At 43.7% G+C, this 18,938-nt stretch overlaps 3 protein-coding genes across 3 annotated transcripts; 2 read left to right on the forward strand and 1 right to left on the reverse strand.

Annotated features, from left to right (window-relative positions):
- Positions 1-3,559: 3,559 nt before the first annotated feature.
- Positions 3,560-6,069, forward strand: NDUFA3 (NADH:ubiquinone oxidoreductase subunit A3). Its single transcript, XM_053451741.1, has 4 exons — positions 3,560-3,628; positions 4,562-4,636; positions 5,047-5,124; positions 5,766-6,069. Exons 1-4 carry the CDS (start codon positions 3,565-3,567, stop codon positions 5,855-5,857), a joined length of 309 nt encoding a protein of 102 aa, XP_053307716.1. The 5' UTR covers positions 3,560-3,564; the 3' UTR covers positions 5,858-6,069.
- Positions 6,070-6,991: 922 nt separating this feature from the next.
- TFPT (TCF3 fusion partner) lies at positions 6,992-10,475 on the reverse strand. Its single transcript, XM_053451937.1, has 6 exons — positions 10,304-10,475; positions 9,097-9,341; positions 8,595-8,665; positions 8,430-8,499; positions 7,749-8,003; positions 6,992-7,554 (listed from the first exon to the last, which is right to left on the reverse strand). The coding sequence occupies exons 2-6, from the start codon at positions 9,331-9,333 to the stop codon at positions 7,420-7,422; spliced, it is 768 nt and encodes a 255-aa protein (XP_053307912.1). The 5' UTR covers positions 9,334-9,341; positions 10,304-10,475; the 3' UTR covers positions 6,992-7,419.
- Positions 10,476-10,598: 123 nt separating this feature from the next.
- On the forward strand, positions 10,599-18,200 carry PRPF31 (pre-mRNA processing factor 31). Its single transcript, XM_053452243.1, has 14 exons — positions 10,599-10,751; positions 11,675-11,867; positions 12,187-12,244; positions 12,478-12,561; positions 12,889-12,986; positions 13,914-14,020; positions 14,136-14,305; positions 15,244-15,401; positions 15,488-15,577; positions 15,873-16,000; positions 16,090-16,162; positions 16,589-16,717; positions 16,989-17,087; positions 17,706-18,200. Exons 2-14 carry the CDS (start codon positions 11,694-11,696, stop codon positions 17,829-17,831), a joined length of 1,494 nt encoding a protein of 497 aa, XP_053308218.1. The 5' UTR covers positions 10,599-10,751; positions 11,675-11,693; the 3' UTR covers positions 17,832-18,200.
- The last annotated feature ends 738 nt before the right edge of the window (positions 18,201-18,938 follow it).

Raw genomic sequence — 18,938 nt, forward strand, 5'->3', positions numbered from 1 at the left:
GCGGCACTCGCCATTCGTAGCTATTAAAGTATTTTCCTCTGAGACAGGATGGATTGAAAGTGCTGCGAATGATCTCTCCTGTCCTTTCATGCAAAAAAGGGGGTCTCCCGTCCCTTGGTCTCATCTTAGATTCAGGAGCCATATGCCTATCCCATGTAAGTGTAAAATCCCTCACTCTATTTACCTTTACCACCTCTGCTGGGAAGCTGTTCCACTTACCTACCGCCCTCTCAGTAAAGAAAAAACTTCCTTACATTAATTAAGCCACCCACTAATGTTAGATTATGGCTGGTGGTGCTGGTTTCCTCCATAAATGCTATTATTCTGCTGCTGCTTCTTCTGTGTCCCCACTAATGTGTTCACGTTTCTCCTGAGATCAGATCCACCAAAGGCAACTCACAGCCAACGCGTTTCACAACCCTACAAACCCAGCAACATGAAAAAGTACCAAAGGCTGTTTCTATGAGCCGTAAAATCAGTCCTGACTACAGAGAAAACATACGTGTGATAATGGCGGCACTCCAAATGCGAGGTTCATTCGTTCCAAAATAACCATTTTTTTTAAAAAGGAATAGAAGAAAAGAAAGAAAAAAAACTATTTTTGTAGTTGTTTTGAATGCCAGAGTACTGCTTTGTACTGAGGCTGACACTTAAAGGGTTAAGGAATCCAAAACTTTACCAGGTACGCATCACATTCAGTGCATGGAGAATATGACATCATAAACTCAAGTGTTACAGCTGAATTACAGAGATTGTCTCACGGGGAGTGAGTATGGGATTGCTGGTGAGTACCGTTTGGCCCCCTGGATGAGATCATTTTACGCTGTTTTGGTAATCTACTGATTATCTGCAGCTGGGAATACGCCTCATAATTTCCACATGTAAGGAATGCAGGGCTGTTATATGAGAGAAAAGAGAGAGGGGGGAGAGAAAGGGAAGGAAAGAAAAAGAAAGGGAAGGAGAGAGGGAGGAGTGAGAGGAAGGGAGGGAGGGAGAGAAAGAGAGAGGGAGGAAGAGAAAGAGAAAGAGGGAGGGAGAGAAAGAGGGAGGGAGAGAAAGAGAGAGGGAGGGAGAGAAAGAGGGAGGGAGAGGGAGAGAAAGAGGGAGGGAGGGAGGGAGAGAAAGAGGGAGGGAGGGAGAGAAAGAGGGAGGGAGGGAGGGAGAGGGAGAGAAAGAGGGAGGGAGGGAGAGGGAGAGAAAGAGGGAGGGAGGGAGAGAAATAGGGAGGGAGAGAAAGAGGGAGGGAGAGAAAGAGGGAGGGAGAGAAAGAGGGAGGGAGAGGGAGAGAAAGAGGGAGGGGGAGGGAGAGAAAGGGAGGGAGAGGGATAGAAAGAGGGAGGGAGGGAGAGAAAGAGAAGAGGAGAGAAAGAGAGGGGGAGAGAAAGGGAGAGAGGGAGAGAAGAAAAGAAAGAAGGAAGGAATAAAAATTGAAAGAAATGGATATTGTGATCTGCCACTTACACAACTGTGTTACACTATATGAGTGTATTTTTAAGCAGTAAAAAAGAGGAATATTAACTATAAATGTTATAAATTTTATACATTTACATTATTTATCATTATACATCATACTCTGAAAACATTCTGAGCTTCTAGAAAACAGGGAATTTGGGCCCCAAATAAGGACCATCCTTCTTACATGTAAATGTGATGCTAAATAAATATATATATGTAGACAGGGCCGGCCCCACACTTAATGTGTTTAAAATTACGCCCCCCCCCCCCCCCGGCGGCATTTTAAACTTCGCCGATGCCATTATCTACCCAAGACCGGGCTAGAGGGATCGCAGAGGATAGAGAGGGGCGCCGAGCGGGTAAGCGAAAACCACTCGGCGCCCCTCTCTCTCCTCCGCTTGCCCCACTCGGCTCCATTGTAGGGCCGGCCCTGTATGTAGATGGATGGCTGGAAGGATAGAGAGTGTGACGGGACCGACCTGTACCCAGACTGGGTACTCCCACCAAACGTTGCTTCCTCCTGCCGGGACACCAACAGTTAACCCCTTCAGTGCCAGACAGAACCAGCGTTGCAGAGAGAAGGGGGACATCGCTGCACCAGAGCTGCGTTGGCACTGTGGCTATCCGAAGCTTAGCTACACGATAAAGGATCATAGCAGCCCACCCCAAACATCAGGCAGCCCACCCCAAGCATCAGACAGCCCACCCCAAGCATCAGACAGCCCACCCCAAGCATCAGACAGCCCACCCCAAGTATCAAGCAACATTCAGGTTAAGGTGAAAACAGGACTCCGTTTTTTTGGAAACACAGGGGTATTTAAACAGTACAAGGGGTTAATTTACATCCAACAGACACACAAGGTTCTTCATCCTGCCCTCCTTTGCACATGACTCGGTATTTGCACTCAGCCTACCTCAGCACAGTAGGGGGTCTCTATTGTAGTCTGTGGGGGGAGAGGATGGTAAATACTGGTCATAGAGGTCTCTTATGATTGAGATAATGTGGCACTCCTTACCAGGGCCCATAGTCTGTAGGGAGGAGGCTGGCACTCAGGCCCCTCCAGGAGCCCATGGCATGGAGGCTTCCATGACAGATGGATGGATGGATGGATAGATAGATGATAGATAGACAGATAGATATGGATGTATGGATAGATGATAGACAGATAGATATAGATGGATGGATGGATAGATGATAGATAGGTGGATGGATGGATGGATGGATAGATGATAGAGGAGATGTGATAGAAACATTGAAGTACAAAGTACAGGAGAGAAGCGTTAGGAAAGGTCATCATCCAAAGCTAGAGAGTGGAAGGCCTGGGTATAATGAACAGAAGTGTTAATTTACTCATAGGGTGGTAGATAGGTGGAACAGCTTCTCGGCAGAAGTGGTAGAGGGTAATAAAGTGAGGGAATATAAACATGCATGGGATATGGCTCCTGAATCTAAGACGAGACCAACGACTGATATGTCAAAAATAACGGGGGGAATCGATGGCAGAATGGGTCTGATCTGCCGTCACTTTCTATGTATCTTTATAGTCTATCTACCAATAGAAATATTTCTTAGATGATATGCTCCATTTGATCCGGTGCCCACAGTGCCCAAAGTGCCCGCGCTCCCACGTATGTAGAGAGTCCATTGTTCCACGGTCTTAATATCCGCGATGATATCCAATGCTTCTTCCCAGCGGTCCGTATCCTAAACGTTTATCCCGACACACTTCCAATTAGCCGTTTCAGTTTCTGGGAGAACAGCCTATCAGCAGCCTACAATCGTGTCACATGACAATTAAGTGTTCCTGGCAAAAATCATGAATGATACAAAACTTTACCAAATTGAAGAATGATTTCTGGGAAGGTTCTATGAATTGTGTTGCCTCGCCTATATACAAAAGGTGTTACATTTACCAGAATAAGTGGAACAGCGTCTTAAAACAAACATTAAAAAAGGGTAACCTGTTATTAAAAAAAGCTAGTTTTGTACAGGAGATGAGGTAGTTTTAGGAAGTGAAAGAGTAAGATGACGGTTTTACATTAATTTTGCAATGTCACGTGAGATCCCTGCGCATCACTTTGAAACATACGAGGACTACAAGTTCCAGAATGCACTGCGACGCGAACATCCGCTTCCGGCAGGCGTCAGGAGGCAAGATGGCTGCGTTCGTCAGTAAGTGACAGTCAAGGAGAATGCGATAACATTGTAATGGTGGCTGTCTTGTTACCCCTGCTTCTGTTTTGTGTCTTGAGGAAGGGCGGTCATGTTTGTCACGGGATAGCAGCCTGGGGCTGGTCGGTTTATCCGGTATTAAAGCGGAGACTTGGCGTCCTTGTTATCACCGGGCTTTACTGTCCCAGACAGAAGCCATTATAGCTTTAATGCGCCGATCAAAGTGTCCCACCTGACCCCTTTTCCTCCCCATTAAGTATGACATATAAACAGCGGGAGATGTTAATAAATGACGTGGTGCAAATATATACATTATTATTCTTCTTTCACATGCACTGCTTGTTACATAAGAAGTCATCAGTTGGTTCCAAATTCATATAAAAAGTTTTTATATCTATATAGCTCTATCTATCTATATCTATGTATGTAGGTATCTATCTATATATGTATGTATGTGTATATATATATATATATAATTTGGGTTCCCATCATATATTCAGGGCTTCATTCACTATTTTAAAGCAAGTTCACAGTGAAATGGAAAATTCCACGTCGGTCCTAAAGGTGGGGGATGGTCTTTAGGGCTGTTTCTCTATTAAATAGTTCATATTGCAGCCCTGGTTTTATTGCATGGCTTCTTGTTCTATCCTTTTTGAAAGATAAATGATCAAACACTATGAGTTTAAGACAAAATAATACATCGAATACGTTCCGTTTATAGCCCCCTGTATTTTCACGTCGCTGAGAGCAATATTCGAAAAGGGGTTAAAATGACGTCCGATCGTCATAATCTTAAATAATCCTAATAAATGACGTCTCGGCAAAAACAAATCAACATTTTTAGTAAACCATAATGTGTTTGTTTTTTTGTATAGATTGTGCAACAAGAATGACGTTAATCTATTACAGAGATTTATTTTTATTTTCTTGCAGAATTTGGAGCATTCCTGAAAAATGCGTGGGCAAAGGAACCGGTCATAACTGCCGCCGCCGCCATTGGCATATTGGGTAATAAATTGCAGCAGCATTGTATATTTAAATGAACGCCGACGCCAATTTGGTGTATTCCATGCACTATTTAGCATCTCCTGCCAAAAGGGCTGAGCTGTCCCATCCCGACGCAAAGTAAACTCACTGAGATGACCTTCTTGATCTATACTACATTGTTATATTTAAAAAAAAATCACTTCCTCCAAAGCCCTTACACCAGCGGTATTAATAATCTATAATATAGAGTAATATCTATGAATGTTACCCTCTGTATGTGGAGTATTACAGTAATCAGTGTGTTGGGCTGTGGTACAGTGTAGAAGAAATTCTAACCCCCTGGTCTTGAATGTGTTAAATGTACGTATGCGGCCCGGCTCGCCGACCCCAACGCGTTTCCAGTTGTTGACCTTCCTCTATTTGCTTCACAGCTGTTGTTGTTCCGGTTGTCAGCCCATACACAAAGTATTCCGCTATGATGAACAAAGCTGTGCCGTACTCCTATCCAGGTGAGAACACCCCCCCCCCCATATATTATGCCGGCTATTATGCAGGTATAGCTTTAACCCCCCCCCCAAAAAAAAAATATATATTTTTATTAAACAGGTCTTTGTTCGGCGGAAATGGGGGGGGGGAGTAATTGTGAGTTTTAAAAGGTGGCACAATAATAACCAAAGAAATAAATGAGTGAGTAGAATGACTTCATTGGTTGCCGTGGTAATTTTTGTACAAACCCCCCCTGTTTTTTTACTGAACTTTAACTGTTCTGTTCCTCGTAAACCGTTATTGTTCTTGGCGCCCCCGTCTCTTTTTAATATTCAATGCCTTTACGTGGAAGCGAGTAGAAATAAGCTCTCGACAGTGACGAGGGACCACTAGTGTCACCTTATGCAGAGTACAGAGTCAAGACAAACGGGCGAGAGAACCTGAGCCTGACTCGCCAACCAACAATGGGTAGGAGGGCCGAGCAAGGAAGGGAGAAGAGACATTTTATCCTGTTCCCCTTCCTGAGGCCCAAGGCGGGCGTTGGACTCGAGCTTATTTGCCTACCTGTAGACCTAAGCTCAGTACCTGTAAAGGAAAATTGTTTACTAGGTAACTGCTTGATTGTTATTAATATGTCACTCTTTCTTTTCCATCTGTTGTCTAGTTCCAGTCCGAGATGATGGAAACATGCCTGATGTCCCCAGCCATCCTACTGATAACGTCGGACCCAACTTGGACTGGCTAAAGAACTTCTAATCACGCGGATAACGTGAAAAGAAGCTGCGCGGTTAATAAACAAGTTCAGGTCGGATGCTCTCTGTTTTGCCCCTTTTTTTTGTCCTGTTTCCAAACACAGATGGACGACGTTCGCCTCTGCCCTGTACGGAGCGCACCCTGCCAGCTTGCGTCACCACTCTGCCCGATGTAATAAGAAATAAATTATATTATTAAAAACCAACGTATTTTTATAGTTGGATACGGAGTGATCTTTTTCTATATCCGCTAACGAGAAATGAAACATGCAGCGTGACGACCGCTCAGAGATATGCCCCAAACATGAATGACCAATATTTCGATTTGGGGTACGTGGTTAGAAGCGAGGCCGAGGCACCTGTGCCGTTGATAGCAATTTCTGTAATTTAAGGCGTTCAGAAGCAGCTGGTTTTTTTTTTTTACCCGTAAGTTTTTACCCATTTACTGCTGTTTCTCTGCACATTATTGTAACATTCAGGGCTGTTGAATAATATTGGAGTTTTATTCAGTAAACCAAGGGTTGCATTTAAATCTCACTAAATCCATTGTGCTTTATAATGGGTCAACCCTTGCAATATTTTCGGCAAGAAGGGCCGAGCTGGCCCTGGGGAATCTCCCGGTACCTTGCTCCATCTATTCCACCAGAATGCTGTCTAGCACTACACTGTTCAAATGGAAAAGCCGTATACAGCGGGAAACCACAGCTTAGATCAGGAGTGTCCAACCTGCGGCCCTCTAGCTGCTGCAGGACTACATCTCCCGTACTCCTCAGCCAGCCCCTTAGCTGAAAGAGCATTATGGGAGATGTAGTCCTGCAGCAGCTGGAGGGCCACAGGATGGACACCCCTGGCTAAAAAGGCCAAACGTTATCAGATTGAAACACTGTGTCCTGTGGACTTCGGTGGAGACCCAGCCTCGAGTTACCCAAAGCTATACGATTGTATGAACAAATAGAGCGGTTTCTGGCTGCGTTCATCAGGTCAGGGGTAGCCAGCAGACCTGCGATCCCTAAACACGGGAGCTTATTGTTTTAAAAGACACTTTGGCTGTAAAGTTATCCTAAGTACCATCTAAACCGGCCTTTTAGCAACTATAAAGTTTGTTCGTATGAGAGGCACCTAAAGCATCGCTATATAGTAAATAAACATGCGGTTTTATTCTGGAAGTTTTAGGAGATAAAATTATAAGCCAACATAAAGCATCTGTACAAATTCTGCAAATTCGATTAGGCGAGGCTATATACAGAAATAATCTGATTATCCAAAATTAAATTAAGAGTAGCATTAAAAAGGCTTTCACGTCAGTAAAAGTTTAAGTAATCTTATGTGAGTTTTAACTATCCTCAAGTACTTGTAAATCCAAACTATTCATTAAAAGGTTAACTACCAGATGTGCAGGAAGCATCAGACGAGTAAAGGTGGAAAATGAATATCATTCAACCGAACGGGGACCAGGAAACAAGGAATAAAGCGGACTTTTTAACCCAATCGTTTTTCCGTATGGGAATTATTAATCCTTCCGCGTCCCCAAAGCACAGAACGAATGCTCTCTGAGTAGGATTAAAATCAGTCAAAGTCCGGGCAGGGTCCAGGGCTGGAAAACTTTGTATACTGAAGAATCTTGTCACGTGGGCTGAGAGGCTGCCAGCTGAGAGGAAGCTCTTCATCGCCTTCGCACAGATAATCCTCTTCAATCTTCACCTAGTAGCGAAAGACAAGTACTTTATATAGTTAACCCTAAAAATGTATGTTTAAAGCCAGATTATAGATGATGAGACATTGGGCTATAACGATTTATATGATGGCACCGCCAGAGGATGGAGCAGAAAAGGCTACGAATAACCCCGGGTTTGTTGCCTAAAGGGCCAGCGATTTTAATGATAGTGCTTCCATACCTGAGCTAGCAGGGGTTCGGATGGAAGGAGAGATGGAGACAGCTTTGTCCCAATGTGATCCTTCTCCTCCTTGTGTTTCTTCCTCCTCTTGGCCGGAGGTCCTTCTGCCAGAGATGGACTTTCCGGACTAGCAGTCTCCAAACCGAGGGACAGCCCTGATAAGCCCCCCCGACTAGCAGGCAGCTCATCGTTTTCCGCGGCTTCGTTCTCCGAGTTGGCAGGGGATGGCGTGTTGGACCGATGGGGTCCTTCATCCTGCAAGAACAAGGTTTTCACAAAATACGTTATAATCAGATCAATAATGAGAAGGCTGCTAGCCGGAGAGAGAAGAAAGTGAACGGAAAGAACATTTCTGGACAGGAACTTAAAAAGGGAACTGAGGGGAGGAGCGGACATTGTGAACAAAAATGGATGGATGCATTAATAAAATAAATATAAAACTCAATCAAGAGGTTCTAGAATTGGAGATGAAAGCCCCATATGTGGCATTATCTTCACAAATACCAGGGTTGCACACGAAGAGTTATGTATAAAAAGTGATTATGGTGCCGCACCGGCAATCAATAGAATGGACCAATCAGCAGCGCAAGCGCATTTGCTGCTATGGCGATAAGGCCACATTCCAAAGCAATCCAGATAAGTCACATAGGATGTGTTTCTACGACACAGTAAGTTCCATACCTCAAGCATGATAGTGAGATGGCTCTTTCTATAATCATCCCCATACGAATCCAGGATTTTCATAAGGCATCTAAGAAAGGAAAACATTTTTGTTTAACACGAGGGCCACGCAGCAGAGTTACATCTCTAGAAAAGAAAAAAGGACTTGCTGGAATTCACGGTTACCTCCGTTCTTGTTTCATCCGGCGCGTTATCTTCTGCACTTCGTGGAGCCTGTTGAGAATCCTCTCGTTCACCTGGAAAACAATTCTAGATTTAATAGGAGAAGAACCTCTCAATACAACGGAAAACGTCAATCTGATATCCATAACTACAGTATCAATGGCAAGAAACGTACGCTGGAATAATGACTACATGTGAGATACCCGAAACCTCCCGTGTTATGGGGACGGGATTTCCCCATAACACGTCACATTCGCTACCTTCTTACATAGTTCTATACATAGGCCTTCCCCATTGTACCTTTACGTCTAGGTGCATTCTGGGTACGGGTGGGCAATGATTCCATTATTTATTTAACTTCTTCCTGCCATGCTCCAAAATAAGTCAGAATTCTGTGCAATGGTGGAGCAGAATGTGGCATCCACAAACATGCTCGACAAGGTCAAATAGAGGTTACATGCTCTCTGCAGGGGACGCGTAATAAAAAGCGCTCTTCTGTGCCAACCTGTTCAATTTCTTTACATCGCCGGCTCAGGGCAAGGAACTTCCTCTTGTTGAGTTCTCTCAGCCTCTGCTGGGCTTCTTCTTCCTCTTCATCCTGAAGGTTGTCTCCGCTGAGGCCTCCATCCACAAACTCCACCTCGGTCTCGAGCTCGCTTTCCAAAATATTTCCCCCAAACAACGGCGGAAGAGCGAGTTCAGAGCCAGGGGGGACGGAGAACTCCTCAAAGCTCACAGCCATGATGGAATCTAGAAGAAAAAAAAAGGAAGTTTCAGGTTTCTGTAGAGATTCAAACTCCTGGATATCTTAATAGACCGAGTGAGACGGACGGCGAGGAAGTGCTTGGGGTGCTGTTCCACTTACACAAAATATTATTTTGCCCTCTGTGACATGTTACGCAAAGACTGGCATTTCACTCTTACCTCTGAGGGTTTCATTCACATTAAAAGATCATAGGGACACAGGTTTCTATGGCAACAACCAATAAGTGCCTGCACTTGTCTCCCGGCACAATTATGAATGAGGCAAAACATTAGATTATTAAAGAGTTTAGGCATTAACCAATGCTGGGACAGTTGTGATGCACTTAGTCTCTCTTCTACCGTCATTACCTCTTCTCGATCCCACATTCAGGATCTCCCCCCTTCTCTGGAATCGCCCCTCCCGTCAGACTTTCTCCCTCGTAGGGATTTAAAAAGCTCTTTGTTGTACTCTTTTCCAATAAGAGTACAACCTTTCTTCCTAACACTCTCAGCCATCATCCTAATCCAGCCATCGGAACGATCGACAATCTCTACAGATCATCCGGACCCGACCAACTCATCCCCATCCGAGCCGCCGTCTCCTACTGTTCCCCCTCAACCACCGACTAGATTGCAAGCTCCTGGGAGCAGGGGTCTCTTCCCCTTTTGTACCCGTTTGTAATTGTGTGAGATTCGCTACGGACTCTGCTGGCGCTACAGAAATAAATGTAACGTAGTGTGAATGTCTTTGCGAGCCGAGGTTCCCGAGTCTTTCCTGATAACTTTTATCCTGCTCCCAATTTCAGAATTGGGCTTTATCCGTCTAGAGATGGGGGCTCCAGAACTGCACCCAATACTCTCAGTGAGGTCTGACCAGAGATAGAACCTCATTCCCTCCTTCTACCCAGCACCCTGCATGCATTTTCCCTCCATTTTATCACACTCAAGAGACTCTTGGTCTCAAATACCTGTTCCGGTCAGCTGGTCGTGGATTTCACACACATTCCTGCAGAAGTCATGTTCCGATCTATGTAACCCCAACACATTTGTTAACTGTCAGCAGAACATTTCCTGTGTGACAAATAAAGTTTTACGTATTGAAATAATAAAAAAAGGATCCTAGCAACGGCAGCCAATGGGCGCTATCCTTCGAAACGTTCTGCCGCGCCTCTTTATGACAGATTCATATTTTAGCCAATGGAGTAACAGTCGCCTCACACACGTCTGCGTCGCGAAGTTTAGTGCTGACCGGAAGTGAGGTAATCAGGAAGCGCCGCGCACTGTGCTTTCGTGTGTGTTGTACCGGGTGTTTCGGTGCGGTGAGGAAATTGACTTGGTTGATTTTGTGGGGATACTTGGTAGGGGCTGCAGGCTAACAGCAGCAGGATTACTCAGTACTACGTCCCAGCCAGGAAGGTGAGTGACGTCATTTTAATATTTTATTGGGTATGCTGGTTGCATTATCTTGTGTGAATTTAGAATATGATATAGTATATGTGTGTGTGTGTATATATATATATATATACAAAATATAAAATATATATATATATATATATATATATATATAAAATACATATAGGCGCACTGGAATACAATTACCCCCCCCCCCACATACGTTATTTCGTGGTGTATGCCAATTGTGGCCCTTACATATACTTTAAGGTCATTTAAAGAAACAGGGATGTGCTGCTTTGGTTAATTACTGTATGATTTTTAGCACATTTCCTGGATATGGGGGTTCGCGTGTCACATTTCTGTAACCGATCGGTTCCTGGAGGAGTACGATTGACTGTTCTTGGAAACGTGAGGGTGTTCTTGCAATCTACTCTGCTTTTATAATTTAAATGTAGCCTAAGAAATGCCGTTCCTAGTAGCTAAATGTCCTTTCTTGAATAATTTGATTCTCTTAATGATAGTGGGTCAGATACTAGAAGTAAATAATAAAAAAAAAAAAAAAAAAAAAAAAAGTCGCTAAGACGGTGATGACTACGTGGAACAGCTTCTGTGCAGAAGTGGTAGAGGCTCATACAGCGAAGGGGATTTAATCATGGATGGGATAGTCGTGAAGCTATCCTCAACCTAAAATAAGACCAAGAACTGATTAATGTCTGACTCTTTAAAGCGGGGGAGGCTATTTAGACATCTGACCCCGGTGACTGCTGCCAAAGCAACCCTGCAACATCTAAGACTTGTGAGTGTATTTAGGCAAGTAGGCTAAATTAAGTTTGATGAAATAATCAGGGTAGTATCACTTTATTTCTAGGATGTGAACCCATTTATAACGTGTATATGCGTTTCATGACATTCATATTGTGGTATTTCCAATCTTTTAATTTTAGACGCGATCATCGTTAAAACATGTCTCTGGCGGATGAGCTGCTGGCTGACCTGGAGGAAGCGGCCGGGGAGGAAGACGATAACCTAATAGATGAAGATGACTTGGAAACAATTGAAGAGGTGCAGGAGGAGATGCAAGTGGACATGAATGCTGAGTCGGTAAAAAGTATAGCCAAGCTATGGGATAGTAGACAGGTGAGTTGAAGAAATGTCTTCCTTCGGTTGAGTAACGAACTGCATTAAGGACAAATAAGATTGATGACCTCAACAACAGGTAAGAATGGAATAAATTGGAGGATCCAGCCTTATGTTTAAGATGCTGGAAGGAGGTACACCCGTAGAGGTCGATATAAAAATGCACAGCATTTAAGGAGTCACGACTACCTGGCTGCTGGGATTTGTCAAGTCCTATAAATTCATCTGTGTGTTGATGGCTTTTGTGTTGGTTTTTTTTTTTTTTTTTTTTTACTAAGGCATTCGAGTTCATGAATCTTTTTCTCTGTTTTTGTTTAAGTTTTCAGAAATATTGGAGAAGATAGAGGCTTATGTCAAAAAGCAACCAAATGCTGAAGGTAGAGTGTTTTATTCCACCCCACCTGTCGCTTGTGGATGCCTAGACGTTTGTACCAACACAAGCTAGGCTGTGTATCACACAAACATTTCATTTACATTAATGTAGACGTTCAGTTTGTGGAAAGTAGCGGCCATCCCCGTTATCTATTTTTAAATAGTCAGTGGGTTGTTGGAGTGAAATGCTTCTTGTTGAATATTAATATCTGCGCTTCTTCTTGCCGTTATTATCCAGTAATGGGACCGGTGGAAGCTGCCCCGGAATACAAAGTCATAGTTGATGCAAACAATCTGACTGTAGAGATTGAGAATGAACTTAGTAAGTATATTCTTTTATATTCCTTGGTGTTAAAATTATGGTCTACTTCTAGGAGTCATTTTTTTTGTATTTAATACTAGAGCAGATGAAGGCAGGGTAAGGAGAACAAAACGAGCAGTGTGAGAATGGGGGAACCCATGAGAGAGGAGGATGTTTGTCATGTATCATTGTGAGTTATTGAGGGGAATCCTGTGTGGCTTTTATACACCAATCAGTTTAAATCCATCTAGTTGTGTTCACCACAGGCTGTAACGGTGACTCCTGCTGCAGATGCTCATTGGTCAGATGTGCAGAACATAACTTTTTGACATCTTTGAATTCTTTCAGATATTATTCACAAATTTATCCGGGACAAATATTCCAAGAGATTTCCAGAGTTGGAGTCCCTGGTTCCAAATGCTTTGGACTACATCAGGACAGTAAAGGTAAGTGGCATAACTTAATACATTTTTTTTTTCTCAGACAGTCGTGTATCTTGCCGCTCACTGGATTGGAGTTAAAGGATTCTTACCGAATTTTATTTATAGTGAGCTCAGGGGGGCACGTTATGAAACAGGACACAGGTAGTGTCTATAACCCTGATTCTTTCATACTCCTGGCCAGCAAGGATTAGGGAGGTTGGAGTTGTCTTACAATAATATCAGAATCCGATTCTTTGCATCTCTCTGCCACAAGGCCATCTAACTCATCTCACGAGATCTGTTTTAATCTGGGACAGGTAATCCTTTAAAAGCTGGCACGTTAAATGGTCGGTTTTGTGTCCCATGCAGTCTCACCAATAAACGGTGCATATGAAAGTATCTTTCAAATGCACTCTTTATCTGTGAGGTGGGAAAAGTCGGCTTTAGAAGAAGCTACGACTCTGTTGCCCGATTTGTGCGCCGCATTTGTTTGCTTAAAGCAGCCAATCGGTGGCAGCGAATCGCTTCCAGTACAGTTAACACTATTGTGTCATCTGCTGCTGGCTGTCACTTCACGTTTCCAGCCCTGCACGCATCAGTAAGTGTGAGGAACAGCAGTGAGCGAGAGAGGACCGTAATCGTATGCAATTCTTCAGGGATCTTGATTGGCTAAGATAGGAGTCATCTGTACAATGTGGCCTTGTGAACAGATCATGTTATATTATTGATCTTGCACACTTGAGCTTAATGTATAAAACTTGTTTTACTTGTATCCTACGCATTGGAGAATCCACAGCGATTACAATAACCTGGTGCCTTTTTTTTAATGAGATTATTTGTAACTTCTCAGTTTCAGTATTTTTTGGCAATGAATCACAAGATATGTGAAAATGCTCACTAGCCTTTTCTGCGCTGCAATATTAAGAGTGGTGCCTTTTATTTCTATTGTAGGAGCTCGGGAACAGCCTGGACAAATGCAAAAACAATGAGATTCTGCAGCAGATCCTCACCAACGCCACTATAATGGTTGTGAGTGTGACCGCTTCCACCACACAAGGGTAGGTCTATACCTGATTCCAGTGAAGTTCCTGGTCCTGTTCAGCGCTTCCGCTTTGCATTTGGTGTCCGGCGCACAATGATCAACGCAGACGAGTTTACGCGATCTCTTTACAGGCAGCAACTGACAGACGAAGAGCTGGAGCGCATCGAGGAAGCTTGCAATATGGCGTTGGAGCTGAACCAGTCCAAGCACAGAATCTATGAGTATGTCGAGTCACGCATGTCATTCATTGCTCCAAACCTCTCCATCATTGTGGGGGCTTCCACCGCAGCCAAAATAATGGGTAAGGTTTATATGTAGTATGTGTGTTTTCTGCTGAATGGGGTTGTATTTAATTCATTGTCAGGGCAATAACAACCCTGTAATAACTCCTGTTTAGTATCCCAGGGTCTGTGTTGCAGCTCGCTTTTTCTTTGAGACAATCTAACCTCTATGATTCCAATAGAACTGCCTAAAAGTTAGGTTATATTATGTCTGTCCTCTGGCGATTCACCACTTGCGCTTCTCCCAAGGAGAATTAAAACATTGTTTAAAGGTGCCTTTATCTATATAAATAAAATAAAAAAGACTGCCGTCTATACTATGGTACGAGCTGGCCCCGTTTGGTTTTCTAGACTCAGTTGTACATTGTGATAGTGATCTGTATGGGACACGTTTACGGAACGGAGCCACCATAAGGTATGCAGAATTTCTACCGATGTGTCCAAGTGCTTCAATCCAGATGTTTCAGGCTTAAGGGAGCAGCTGTTAGCTTGTAACAGGGGGTAAGCTGAGCAGGATTTACAGGCTAACAGACATCTTTATGCTGTACAAATTAAGTCCACACTGACACAACATGGTTTTTATTGCGTTCTGTTTTATTAGCTAAAAAATACTTTGTCTGCAAAGACCTTTTTAGTCTTAACGTTAAGGTTCTTGCTTTCTTTCAATTTACCGCCTTACGTTTTATTTCAGGAGGGTTTATTCACTGATCATAGCAGCCTTCCCCGGTATGAAGGGGCAAATCCTTATTGACTTATCCTTTAATAATACAACAGCCATTTTTGGTCTGCTTTGCATTACAAATCTGCTGCAGCTGGTAGTTCAGAGCACCGTGAAGCCAGCGAGATGAAATGTTCCATCAACTGACCTAAAAATCTGACCCATTGAGCGAACAAGCCCCAAACAGAACACGTATAAAGATTGCATATTACAATATATCGACGTTCTGCTTTCTTACAGGTATTGCCGGCGGTCTGACAAATCTCTCTAAAATGCCAGCCTGTAACGTCATGCTGCTGGGGGCGCAAAGAAAGACCTTGTCTGGCTTTTCTAGTACATCGGTGCTTCCCCATACTGGGTATATCTACCATAGCGACATAGTACAGTCCCTGCCCTCGGTAAGTGAGGAGAATGCTGCGTTTCTTCACATACCCGCTGTAGCCATTCATTTTATTTATTCATTTCTTTTTGTTTAACCCCGAAGGACTTGCATCGAAAGGCAGCACGACTTGTATCTGCAAAATGCACACTAGCGGCACGTGTTGATAGTTTTCACGAGAGTTCGGAAGGAAAGGTCAGTAATATTTATTTTCCCAAAAATTGTTTTTTTATAGGAATAATTAAGCGTATCTGAGGTGGACAGACTATAATATATAATTTTTTTTCTCCCCTATCCTTGTGGTACTATAAAAATACATTTCCACACCGACACAGGCCTGTATCTAATAAAAAGGGGGGGCAGCTCTTTAAGTTAATCAGCAAGAACCACCAAATCACTGGTACACCGGTATATGAAAATGTGAGCCAGGAAGGAAGGCATCGGGTTATCCGTTATTCACTTTATCGCTGGCCTCTTATACTTGCTTCAGGTTGGTTATGACCTAAAAGAAGAGATTGAACGTAAATTTGACAAGTGGCAAGAACCCCCTCCGGTCAAGCAAGTGAAACCTCTGCCAGCTCCCCTTGATGGGCAAAGAAAGAAACGTGGCGGGCGTAGGTGAGCAACTAGGGTACCGACCCTTTGAAGCTGAGGTCTGTCTTAAGGAAGCCCATACCAACGCCAAGCAATGCGTTTTACCCTTTCAGGTACAGAAAAATGAAGGAACGTCTGGGACTAACGGAGATTCGTAAACAAGCCAACAGAATGAGCTTTGGAGAGGTATGGTGTGTGTGCGCGTTTACGTGTTTACATTGCCATGTGTGATCTCTGCAAGCAAAGGTTGTGTAAAAGATGTTTAGAAAGCAGCTGATGGAGGATAACCACCAATGCGTGCGTCTGATAACCGCGTACTATGAAAACAAGGCGTTATCAAAAGGAGGGCAACATGTCCAAAAGTCTGCTTAAAACTATATTCTATATAAACTGGCCAATGTAGCTGCGCTTCATCATATTCTGAAGAGATGTACAACAGGTAAGTGGGACTTTAGTGGTCCAGAACAACAATTTTGGCTCACAGAAACAAAGTAAGGAGGGCCAAATTTCAGTCTATTACTAAAGCTTTGGAAGTCTTATGGTTTGATTCTTCTTAGTATATCATAACATAAGGAGTTGACTGCAAGAACTTTGAATTGTTTTTTATTTTAGATTGAAGAAGATGCCTATCAGGAAGATCTGGGTTTCAGTCTAGGACATCTTGGGAAGTCCGGAAGTGGCCGGATACGACAGGCTCAAGTGAACGATGCCACTAAGGCCAGAATCTCCAAGACCTTGCAGGTACGGCACCCCGGACAGCGGGAGATTGACTGATAATGTGTGCATCATAAGGTTGCGTTCAAGTAGACTTTATGAATGTACTTGAGGTGCTAGTGACCTCTCTAGACCGTACAGTAATATGTTGATGTTTGCATATTGTGTCACACATTTAAACCTGTGATGTCACAGAGCAATATAATATCGCCACCCCCCCCCCCATTCTACATGCTTTCCTTAACGTATTTACATTCTTACGCTTCCACATCTGACTGGCTTCTATTACCCTTCACAGCGCACACTCCAAAAACAGAGCATGGTGTACGGGGGCAAGTCTACTGTCAGGGACCGGTCTTCAGGTACCGCGTCCAGCGTTGCTTTCACGCCTCTTCAGGTGAGTTTTGTATGTTGTAACGTGTAATGAATGCGGTAATTAAACATGTTGTATAGCAATCATACCAAGGCTTATTTGTTCATGGATTTAGATAAAATGTTGTATCGTCTTCCAGCAGCCCTTTTTACCGTGACGTATGATTACCATTCGAGTGGAACGCACCGATCCGCAGGCTCATAGTCTTAACAGGATAAAACATTTATAGAGGGTACAAGAACATTAATAACATGTTGAGATCTACTAGTACGTGCGGAGGAGAGGGCCTGGCTCTTGTGTACTAGAGATCGTTGGGATTAAAGTAAATCCTTGTCAGGGTAACTAAGCGGGTTCTTGTGAGATTATTGGATGGAACGAGACAGGAGAAACGTTCTCTCTTGCAACCTGGTACTTAGTGAATCGCCCCCTTATACTAAAGCAGGGGCGTCCAACCTGCGGCTCTCCAGCTGCTGCAGGACTAAGTCTCCCGTAATGCTCAGCTAAGGGGCTGGCAGAGGAGTATGGGATATGTAGTCCTGCGGCAGGTTGGACAGGTTGTACTAAAGTCTATCTGCCTATACCAGCTTGGCAGCAGCGTGTTCATTGAGCGATGCTTTAATCAGAATGCCGTGTTTCTTGTAGGGGTTGGAGATCGTTAACCCTCAGGCAGCTGAGAAGAAAGTAGCAGAAGCGAACCAGAAGTACTTTTCCAGCATGGCAGAATTTCTCAAAGTGAAGAGCGAGAAGAGCGGCACCATGACGCAGTGAGGCCGGCACGCGCTCGCTAGACTCGAATCTTTGTGTTACTAGCGGGACGTCTGCTCAACCTCACCATCCGGCACAACGAAGAGCAGATCGGATACCTCGATTCTGTGTTAAATTGGCGTGACTTGTAAACAAAGGACCCGGAATCCAGTGTTGAACCCCTCCTGGAGTAACCGGATTTGGAGAGGATCGCGTGCCGCATGCTTTTCATAGAGACCTGGATCCAGCAGAACACTTTGTCTTGTTTTTAAACGTTATGGGAAGAGGATTGTATGATTTATACTTTTATTTTGGAGAATATCGGAAGTACAGAAAATGATCATTTAAGTGCCCCACGTGAAACTTAATAAAATGTCTGATTTGTTTTTTTTTTTAACATAGGGCTTAAATGTGCATTATTTGTGGCAGTTGCTATCGGAAGGGTTATTTATGTCTTTAGACGGCGGCTATTATTGGTGGGCTTTGGTTCTAAGGGTAATCACGAGCAAGTCAGACCCACAGCAAGTGTTCGGCTTAAACTGTGTTTTAATTAGGTTTGTATAGATTGTATCGCTGCTGGGGAAATGGCGTTGTGCAAACCTTCATGCAGGGGATGGGGGCAAAAAAAAAATGTCCCGATGGCTGTATGTGCAGATCGATTAAACGGCACTGCTTTAACGTGGGCTGTACAGGGCGGCTCATTGATGGAAGTGTACACACATCTTGTTCCGGCGACACACACGATTTGTTTGATAACGATATACGGTTTTCATGTCATTCAGAAAAATTAAACAAATAAGTCTTCATTTAGAGCTGTCTGCTTATATCTCTGTAAAAAGTTAGTTTTTGCCTGAAGCCAAAATCGTTCACTGGACTGGCGGTGAGCTCCTGTCCTCGCGTCGGCTGTTTTCCTGGGGATCGACCGAAACCTCTTGTATTTAAGCCGGCCGTTGAGTATATTATGGAGTGTAGTCCTGCTGTTCTACGCAGAAGTAGTAGCGGTCTGATCCCGATTCCAGCTCCATGGCTCCTCTTATTGTTAGTTACCCTGTCATCGTCCGACAAAGTGGGCTCATCGCCTGTCTGTATATCCGTCTGGCTTCATCTATGTGAACAGGAAGTTCTTTGTTT

Source organism: Spea bombifrons, chromosome 12 (genome assembly GCF_027358695.1).
Source record: "Spea bombifrons isolate aSpeBom1 chromosome 12, aSpeBom1.2.pri, whole genome shotgun sequence".
Classification (NCBI taxonomy): Eukaryota; Metazoa; Chordata; class Amphibia; order Anura; family Pelobatidae; genus Spea; species Spea bombifrons.